General features: G+C 43.8%; 1 protein-coding gene and 1 long non-coding RNA gene across 2 annotated transcripts; one reads left to right on the top strand and one right to left on the bottom strand.

Annotated features, from left to right (window-relative positions):
• The first annotated feature begins 443 nt into the window (after nucleotides 1–443).
• Nucleotides 444–6,559, top strand: DMRTB1 (DMRT like family B with proline rich C-terminal 1). Its single transcript, XM_027894731.1, is given in 5 exon segments — nucleotides 444–671; nucleotides 674–1,081; nucleotides 2,558–2,781; nucleotides 2,955–3,099; nucleotides 5,377–6,559. Coding segments are annotated over 5 exon segments (930 nt in total). The 5' UTR covers nucleotides 444–625; the 3' UTR covers nucleotides 5,484–6,559.
• Nucleotides 6,560–8,184: 1,625 nt separating this feature from the next.
• Nucleotides 8,185–10,448, bottom strand: LOC114062853. Its single transcript, XR_003572460.1, has 2 exons — nucleotides 10,136–10,448; nucleotides 8,185–8,610 (listed from the first exon to the last, which is right to left on the bottom strand). It is a non-coding gene; the product is annotated as an uncharacterized LOC114062853 (long non-coding RNA).
• Between the last annotated feature and the right edge of the window lie 132 nt (nucleotides 10,449–10,580).

The following is a 10,580-nucleotide window of genomic DNA, read 5'->3' on the forward strand; positions in this document are numbered from 1 at the left end:
GCAGTAACAAATAACTAGTGCTTTCTAAGCAATACTAGAACTGGAGAATTCCAGTATTTCTAATCATAAGCCTGCCTTTGTTTCCAGAGAATAAGGAATTCTGAGAAAAGGAGACAGTTCTTTCAAATGACATATGCCTTCCACCTTCATCTTAGTATCTTCTTTTGAAAAACAGATTTATGAAAGTGGTTATTTTCTGCTGAGGCAGTCACTCCTCCTAATCAAGAGAAGTACGCTGCAAGTTGGAAACAAAACGGGACTGAAACCCCGTGCATATTAAAAGTGAACGTATGAGGGGTATGAAAGTGGCTGCAGATGGTAAAGTGCCAAAAGTGAAAACTATCTCTTGGGGCAATAACGGACACTGCATTTCTCTCCATGCTCACCCAAAACTCCCCCTCTCTGCATGCACCAGCACAGGACACGTACACCAGCACAGGACATGTACTCAACTGTGCGGCGTGCCCCCTTCTCCTGCAGGCTCGGCCCCCCAGGCTGAGCTTTGGCTCCAGGCTGCGCCAATGGGCCGCACAGGACCCCAGGGGAGCTCTGCCTGGCCGAGGGACTGGAGGCCGGGGGGCCAAGGGCGTTCCCCACCCGCTGCCCCACGGCCCCGGGTTGCTACATGTCGGGGCAGCACCAATATAACAGCCCTGCGGGACAGCCCGAAGGCGGGAGAGTTGGTGCTGCTGGGCCATGGAGGCTGAGACCACGGCGAAGGCTGCCCTGCGGGCACCCAAGTGCTCCCGCTGCCGCAACCACGGCTTCGTGGTGCCGGTGAAGGGCCACGCCGGGCACTGCCGCTGGAAGCTGTGCCTGTGCGACAAGTGCTCGCTCATCACCGAGCGGCAGAAGATCATGGCAGCGCAGAAGGCGCTGAGGCAGCAGGAGCCCGACCCGCCGGCCCGGGCGGGCGTGGACGCCGCTCCCTCGGGCGAGGCTTCTGCGGCGGCGGCGGCGGCCGAGGACGGTGCCCCCGAGCACTGCGGCCTCGAGGGGAAGAAGGGCGCTCAGCCCGACGGCGGCAGCTGCAAAGGCACGGTATCCTGGGGGCCACCGCCGCCTCCCTTCAGGGACTTGGGTAAGGACCTGGCCCCAGCGCCGCTTCTCCTGTCCAGCATCTTTCTGTGTTCGTCCTCCTCTGTCCCTTTATCAAACCCTGCCCTTTGTGCAGTTCGCACCTGCTGATTCCTCAGGCTCCGGCCTCCCCAGAGCCATTCCCTGCTGTCTGTCGCGCTTTCCTTGCTCAGTGGGCTCAGCTGGCTGGAATGCCCAGCCGGCAGTGCCGTTCCCTTCGCAGCGCGGGGCAGCAGCAGCGCGCTCGGCCTCGCCGCTCCTTGCGCTCCTTGCGAGGCTGAAGCTTAAGCGAGTGGCTTTTTTCTGAGAGGGGAGTTAATCTGAGAGGGTGAACAAACTGGGATGGGCTTTCCATGTTTCTCCCAGTGCTGGCTCATTGTTTATAAATTCACAGGCACAAGCCTCCAACAACAGAAAGCTCGGCGATGGCGGGTAAATGGGGAAGGTACTACTGCAGTGTCTGAAGCAATCATTTTATGATAGCACTGTAAAATAAAGAGAACTTTTGGTCTTAATTTTTGTATAAAAGACTAAACTTGGCTGGGACGACTTGGTGTAAAAGTGCCTTTAGTATTTGAGAGCAGGACCTAGATTTTGCAGGTGGACCAGTTGTATGGTCTGTCAACTCTTAAATTGCTTACTTTAATAGAGTCTTTCATGTGATTGTTACTATTTATTATAGTAATTGCATTCTATTACCATTTAATAATTTTACAGAAATCGTTACTGACTGCAGTAGTTATTAGTCTGAGCTCTAGAGCGCTGGCAGACTGCAAGACAAAATACTGTTCTAAGAAGCCCAGAGAAAAGACTTGTTTCAGACATCTCTAACATCTGACATTACTGTCAATACTTCCCTTTTTTAGCTGTGTTTCCAAAGAAAATTATATTTGTGGATGGCACTAGCTGTACAGTTGCCTGTCAGTCCTTCTCTTAATACCATTTTTAACAGCCTGACCAACTGCAAAAAAGGGTAGGCACAAGTCATGTAATTGTACATCTTGAAGATGGCAGATAAAAACTGAAGTAATTGATTTCTGCATCTGAAGTTGCCTGTGTATGACCCTAAAACTGAGCCTGTCTGTAAAACAACATAAGTGACACATAGGACTCCATTATCAGAACTGTAAAGTTAGAACTCGTGTTACTTCTGTGGAACTTTGTTTTAAGTACTGCTTCATTTTAAACTCTTCAGGTAGGTTGTTTTGCTGATGCTCTGAAGGGGATTGTGTAGCCAGTGCATTACTAAGGACGAGCTTCTCAGTGCACAAGATAGAAAAGAATGCAGAATAACTGTGTTAAAAGTGTCATCTGCTATACCTTTCCTTAGTTCCAAAAAAATCACAAAATAAATGAATGAGGAGCTAAGCAGGAAACCAAAGGACTAGATTCTCCTGTCTGAGAGTGGAATTTGTCCCTACAGCTACTTTTACAGAATTACATGGATATTTTTCTTTGTTCTTTTCTCATTGTTTCCTAGTTCACCGGGCTTTTCCTCCAGAATACGCTGTCAACCCAGAATACCTGGAGAGAGAGGCCCCGAAAGTGTACCCTGGGTGTTCTGGGGTGTATCCTTACCACCCATTTCCCATGGGATTTGCCATCAGTGAGTCAAGCAGTGGGGAAGCACCACCTCCAGGGATACCACTTGGTTTCCGACACATTCCTAGCAACTATGGGCCAGGGAATGCAGCTTCTGTATCAGTAAGTAGCAGGCTCTTAATGACCTTTGCTAATAGCGCTGCCTTTACTTTTAGCTGCCTTTCTGATAAAAATTGAATAGATAAAAAATTGCAACAGATACTTGTTTGATAATGCTGATGTTTCCTGGAGAGAGTGTTTAGATGGAAGATGATTTGCTTTGTTTGTTTCCACAGGTTCCAGATGGAGGTGGAGATTTCCATCAAGGATACTACACTCCTCTGCCTCCCTTCATCACACCAAGTTTTCTGACAGGGATTCATTACATTCCAACTACCGTTTCACTGAACATCTTGGCTGAAACATCCAAGGAAGCACATGGTAAGGAAGTATGAGATGAGCCCTGGGAGATCCACCTTAACCTGGTTTCAATATCTACCCACAGAAATGGAAACCCCTAGAGACCCTGATCCCAGCTAGTTGTGAGGGGTTCCCAGAGTCCTGAGATGGAGCCAGCACTGAGGTCCTGAAGTGCTGGGCCAGAGCTGGCACAGCTCTGGGAGGGGCTGACCTGAGGGAAGCAGCCTGGCATGCTTGGGCTTTCCAGCTGATGAGCACCTCAGTCTCAGGCAGACAATGAAAGCTGCAGGACTCAGAGCTATTCCAGAAAATGATCTGCTGATGTTCTCAAAATGAAAATATTTTTCTACATAGTTAGTTTGCAGGGCATATTTTAGAAATCGTTGGGCTCTGTTGCAATTCAGGCACATTGTTAAAAAACCATGCAGACTAACCCTTACCATGAATAACATGAAATTTCTTGCTCATCTGAAAATCCTCCTTTTCAATTGCTGCAAAAGAAAGATTGAATCTTCAAAATCTTCAGTTGATTCTGTCAGGAATTTTAATTTCTGCCATAGATTAAGTTTTTGTGCCTCTCTACTTTGTGTCTGTTTCATGTATTGTGCTTACATGTGGACATACCTGTGATTATATTCACAAGTTTTTCATTTGGCTGCAGCAAGCTGTGACCACAAGAGGGTAGAGCTGCTCAGAGTATTAACCACTAGTACTGGATGAGCAAATACCCAATTTTATTTTGAATTTATTTTTTATATATTTTTTAAAATTTTAATCTTTTGAAAATACAGATAAATAAATACAACTTTATTTCTCTCCTGAGTTAGAGGGGAAGAGAGGAAAACAAGCGCTAGCACATAAACCAGAAAGTGTATGTAGGGATCAGTGGGTTTTGTGATTGGAGATCTGGGGAATGCTGCAGTGGCAGAGAATATGTAGGAAGCTGCAGCTTTTCTCTTGGGCTTCATGGGAATGGGAAGGAACTGGGAGTAGCACACAAAACATGGGAGACATGGAGTGAAGTTATAGTACTGTGTGAGGGAAACAGGAAATCCAGTCCTGCACTGGTGGAGTGAAGTTGTACTGGCCAAAAATGATGAAAACAGGATAGAGAAGAGACACCAAGAGAGCAGCCTCCCCCAGAGAGCAAAATGCCATCTAATGACCTCAGCCCAGGCACAACGCCATAGGAAACAATGCATCATGGACTGTGCTGTTCAGAGAACAATCCAATTTTCGTAGGACTATGGAGAAAGTAGAAATTAATTCTACTTCATTGCATTTGTGCTCCAGGGTATGTAGGAATTTGCAATTGTAACCCAGCGAGGGGGATAATTCTGCATGAGGTCATACAAAATAGCCTGGCAGCAGAAGATGAAGATGTAGGGCGAAGAGTGAAACTAATAAATCCTTTGATTCTGGAATTCAAGATGCTTGAAAAAGGAGAAAAGCTGTAATATGTAGTGCATAGGGATGTGTTAGGATTGCATAATGTCTTTTTTTTTTCCAAAATCAAACTGACTCCAACCTGCAGTTAGGCTTGGGATTATCCTTCCCCAGAGACCTCCTGAACTGAGGTGAAATGGGCTTTCTAGCAAAACTGCTGCAGGAAAATGGATATAAAAACTCTAGCAGGGGACAAATGGTGCGGAAAGGTGTCTGTGATCTCTGCCCTAAAGGAAATCTGAGATGAAGACAAATAAAAAAACCCCCGAGTCCTACCTGAAAAAGGTGTTCTTAGACTAGAATCTGCTATTAGAAGGATTTCAGTCAGTATGAGGCCTGTTTGGTTTACAGTGGTGATGTGAAGTATAGGCCATGATGTTACTTAATTTCATGCAGCATGAACTCGTTGTGTCATGAAGAGCTGACAAACACAAGGTATGTGCAGTAGAACAGACAGTACAGCATCTGAGGATAGACTCTGCTTGCAGATTGTTGGCTTTCTAAAAGAGCAAGCCATGGAAAAACAAACAAAACCCACGTGTCCTGTGAGGCGGTGAGGGAGCTTTTCATGTAAACTGGCAAGGAAATACTTCATAAAATGAAAATCCCTTGTTGGATTTGAAGAAGGGTTTATTAATCAGTCCGTCCAGGTCTTTGAGAATTCACAGGAGTGTTAAAAAGGCATGGCATAGGCTCACTGTGGGTAAGTGGGTAAAAGTATGTGCCTCATTCTAGTGCAGCTTCAGATGCTGAAATGTGATTGGTACCAGGTGTAAAGAGAACTGAAATACACGGTTTGGTGGTTTGGCTTGTCTGTGTTTAACTCTGGCATTTTTCTATTCTTCATTTTAGCTACTGAAGCTGACAATGAGGATTCAAGGGTGATTCATGAACCTGGACAACCACCTTCTTCCCCAGAAGAAACAAGCAGAGACCAAGCTGTACACTCCAAACAGTAAATGGGCTGGAGAAGAGCTGAGAGCAGGCAGCACAGTTTTGGTTTTTGAGGAGAGTGTTAGTTAACGAGGGTTGAGTGACGCTTAGTCACTGAGCAGCTGAACACAACACAGCTAGAAGGGGTTAGTCCCCTGCCTCTCTTTATGATCATGTTAGAGCTACCAGGCTCACAGCTCTGCCTCCTGAGCTCTGCAAAGCCCATGTTCTAGAAGAGGTTTTCCAGTGGAAGCAGCACACGATTATGACTCTGAATTTGTTCCTTTGCTGAGGTTACATGGCTCCCTGACCTTGGAGTGAGGTCTCTGAGCCGTGTGCATTCTGCAGCATTTTCATGTTCATGACAGTAGTCAAAACGGTGTTGTTTGTATCTGTTTGCTTTTAAGGAAATCTGGTTCTGAATGTTATGGAAGAGTTAAGTGATGTGGAGCCTGAGGACTGGGGGAAAGAGGATGGGAAGGCAGCCTGGGTTGCTGATGAACTTGGCTGACTAAGAAGATGATTGACTGGATTCAGCAGGGTAAGGGAACAGTAGGTGCTGGTCCAGAAGGGCATGGCAGGAATGTGTGGAAAGGCCTGGTGCCCCCGCACTGTTTTTTGGGTGAACTGCCTTTAAGGCACCTTCTGTTCACACTGGGCACAAACTTGATTTGGAATCACCACTTGTCACACAGGCTTCACATCTGACATTTTGAATGTCCTTGATGATTTATACATGATTTCAGTGTTGTTGAACTCGTGACAGCTGAAACTAAACAGTGATACTTGTTTCTGAAGGGCTCCTTGTAGACAGCTTTGTCCATGTGTGTTGGAAGAGCGTTGTGGTGTATCAAAGGTGTGGAGAGATTGCCCAGGAAACTGGGACAGAACACCATTTAGAATAATAATTACTCAGATCCATACATACTATGATTTTCAATGATAACCTTTAATTAAAAATGAATTAATTAAACATTCCTCTGCTGTTTTGCCTAGAGGAATTGGTTTTGTACTCAGTGCATCAGTTGTTAGTGTTTGAATACTTGGGGTGGGACTTTTGTATAATTAAAAAAAGATACATTAAATTGTTGTTACAGTTTGATGTGTGTCTCCATGTATTTTTTTCTAGCCAAATGTCAGATGTAGCCCTGAACAGCTCTGTGTAGCAGACTTGTCTGGAGAGAGATTTAGGCCTCAGTATTTTTTTTCTATAATGTCTCTCTGCTGCTGTAGAGGTGAGCACAGTAAAATAAACAGACTTCTCTGCTACTTGTATTAATAATCCCTTGCTCAATGCAAGAAGTAAAGAAATTATACTAAGCTGAACATTTATCTTTTTGTTTAATGTAGTGGATGATCTGTTGGAATGCTTTGCAGCACACATTTTGGGGCAGAAGTGAAAGTGGCAAATTTAGAACTGCCCAGAGGAAAAGCAGAAGAATGAATATATCTCTAGCAAAGAATCTGATGTACAGCTTGTTATGTACTAGATTTACAACAGGATCTTTGCTCCCAGCAGTGTCCCAAACCTGCTCTTAAAACTGCTGTCTGCTTGGGAAAGTCTGAATACTTTTCAAAATAAAATAATCTACAAATAGAAATACCAGCAGCACCCACAAAGCAGGTTCCTTTGCAGATGGTTTGTTTTCTATAATATAATGATTTAAGAAAATAGTAATATACAGTATGAATAGTTGAACAGTCTCCTTCCCAGATATTTTTCTAAAGTCATATTCAGTGTTGTATTACTCCTTAAATCTCAAAGCAAGGTGGACTCCAGCCCATTCCACTGACTAATGGTGGTTGTAGATATACTGCCTACACAGCACTGTTTGCTCTGTGTTTTACTGGCCCAGTGACTGCTTCCAGATTGCCAACCCAAACTCCTCATTTTCCTTTCCCTCCATCTTTCTGAACTATTGGCGAGGAACCAAACCCTCTACTTTGGCTGTGGGAGGGATGGGATGACACTCCAGGAGGGTCTCTCACTGCACTGCTGGAGGATGAGTGGGCATCTCCAGAGGGATGTAGTGAGTTTAAGGAAGAGCCAGAGAAAGGCAACTAAACTGAACAAGGAGATGGAGGAGTTGGTTACCTGGGGAGTCTAAAAACAGTCTTCAGTTTGGGGAGGAGACAGTTGAGGGGGGATATGACTTGGTTTTAGAACATCATGTTGGCTGTGGCAAAGAAGCTGTGAAACCATTGCCAAACCTTGGTACTTTGTACACCTGAAGGACGAGAAGGTGGGCAGGGGCAGGGGCGAAGCATATCTGAGCAGCCTGGTTGTCCTCTGCAGGGAAAGGATGGACTTCTAGCCCAGACTAAAGTCTTTACAGTTCCAGCTGGTTTTCCTACAGCACTGAAGTGAGGCCAGTCCTGTTCCATATGCATAATCATATCATCAGTCATATTTTGGTGTAATTTCAGACTTCTGCATTTTAGGAAATTAGTCCCCAAGTTCTTGCACCTAATTCTGCATGGGAAAGTAAAGGACTTGGTAAGAGAATTAAAGTGGGTAACTCTCCAGCTGACAGGATGAATTATCTTACGTGGATTATTCAAGGTTTCATTCTTCCATTTTGTGCTCAGCTTGTCCTTTTTAACCAAGGAAAAAGTGTTCCTTGACAATTGGTATTGTCATACTGTGCATTTACGGACTTCAAAGTGAATAATTTTAATTCCAAACTTAGTGCCAACCAGTGTTTCCAATAATTAAACTCTCTGATCTCTTCTGACTCCATTTATTTAAATAAATGACTTAGGGATAATGAAATCAATTTGGATTGAAATGGAATGATTTGGATTAGGCAAGCCACTCAGAGGTTGTTCCAGCCTAAATCATCCCAGAATTTTATTGGTTTTTATTAAGGCTGAAGCCACATAGTCTTTGGCCGAATTAATAAAACTTGGTAAGGAAAAGGAAAGGATACTCACTTCTCAAATGTTTCTGCACGCAAGCTGCTACTGGTTGCAGTAGGAAATCTGCATATAGCAGTTGTCATCATTAATATTTTCAGATTTCTGAGGACTCCCTCCCTTGCATAGATCAGAACTTCTGAAGATGTGATTCCGAACACCTGACACTTCTGGCAATCCTCTGTCCTCACTGCAAGTCCCTCGTCATCATAGAGCCACAAGCTCTTTGTTTTTTCCCTGAAGGGGAAAACCTGGAATTAGAAGCCAGTTCCTTAATGTCTTCTCACACCACTAATTTCATTACTTTCAGTGGAATTACTTGTGAGGCTGCAGAGTGGACAGCGTTGGTTAAGTATGCAAGTTTTAATCCGAGTTTATACAGAGGTGTCTCTGACACTGTCCAAAACCTTATTGTGGATTTGCATTTTCTGTAGGAGCTTATGAAAAATTAAAACCCAAAAGATTCTAGAAGGATCGTGTAATGTGTCCTTTTTGCAAACATATGCAGGATTCATCTGTCATTTCCCTGCAGCAGACTGCTCTATGTTAACACTTTTGTGGTATCGGCTTCTACATCTGGACTAAATTATAATACAGTAATTATAATACTCTTTCTAGGCTTTTTTTTTTTTTTTGTATTGGAATTAGATGCACCCAGTTGAAAACCTCTGAATCCACAGCAAGAGTAGAGCTGGTTTTTCCACATTAATGAGTAATTTATTTTGAACAGCAATCCAAAGAAATACTTAATTGCTTACCAATAAAGTCAGCTTGCTGCAAAGAAAAATTCTCCCCCCCTCCCCTTAAAAAAATAGTTTTCATGACAGAAGAATTCTTAATTATGTGAAAGATACCTATTTTGGAGCAGTGAAAACTTCAATTAAATCCTTCTTATGGGCAAGTGGGTCTGGTTTTCCCATCTTTTGCCCAGTGTTTTACTACTGCAACATTAGCATTAGTCACAGAGTTATGTCTCTGCTTAGCTTGCCAGAACATAAGGGTGAAATTCAAATGTAAAGAAAAACTTTGTGGAAACTGTTCCTGAAATCAGAGAGGGACTGCATGTTTTATTGTAGCCCAGACCACTGAGAGAGGTCCAGATCCCACGCAGATGCCCAGGCAGTGATGTGTCCATACACACACCTGTGCATTTTACTTTCCTGTGTCCTTACAGGTACAACGAGTAGGCTTGGCTTGGACATTTCTTAAAGAGCCCTCACCCGAACCAGAAGACTTACTTTGGTATTACTTTTTTTTTTTTTTACAGTGAGTAACATTTTTCTCTTGTTTCTTCTTGCTGGCCTTTCCCACTGGCTGTTGGATATTGTCCCCAGCCAGGCAACATTAGTGGCAAACTTGCTACTAATTCCATGGGGTGATCCCCTACGGATCTATTTGTGATCTCACGCTGTTTTTGCTTTATTTTTATGCAACCACCTTTAGTGGAAGCATTTCTGGTTTTATTTATCAATTACTGTCAGGGTTTTATAGTCTTACTGGTACAATCTACTTGAAAGTGCCCATAAGCTACAGCAAATACAAACCCATTCTTTTTACAAAACTTTTTTTTTTTCTCACAAAATGTGGTTTAAATAACAGTCATAGGCGTAGTTCCCTGCGAGAACCTTCCAGTTTTTTCATGACAGGCTCTGTTTCCTATTAAGAAACGTGTTCTTTTGATCAAGGTGCAAATCGACTCTTGCTCATGCTCTTCCAACACTAACTATACACTTATTTCAAGACATTTAAAAGCTTCATGTACCTGCAGATGGCTGATTTTTTACATCCCCTTCCTCATGGAGCACCTCACATTGTGAAATGGCTCTTTACTTCCTGATGTTACTCAGTTCTGGTATTACTAATTCTTCCTGCCCATCTCCAAAGTCACACACAAGGCTGGTGATCTCATTCCCCAGAGCTGCCTCGATTTGTGGGGATCTGCAGAGCCCACACCTGCTTGCTTCACCTTCCTTATTGTCTGGCCCAGCCTGCAGCTGTGCTTTGTTTTCCCTCATAACACTTGGCAGTATTTTTTCACGGCCAGTGCGCGACGATGGCATATAAATGAATCAGAGCGCCAAGCCTCTAAAAATAAACTAAGAGAAACAACAAATTTCACGTAGAGAAGCAAAGCACTTGGGGTAGTCAAAGAGAATACTGTGGAGGAAGATGGACTCGTGTTTCCTTGGAGGGTTGGGAGGGATTTA

The sequence above is a fragment of the Empidonax traillii genome, unplaced genomic scaffold (genome assembly GCF_003031625.1).
Source record: "Empidonax traillii isolate 1590-97213 ecotype Southwest subspecies unplaced genomic scaffold, ASM303162v1 scaffold15:size5535645, whole genome shotgun sequence".
Classification (NCBI taxonomy): domain Eukaryota; kingdom Metazoa; phylum Chordata; class Aves; order Passeriformes; family Tyrannidae; genus Empidonax; species Empidonax traillii.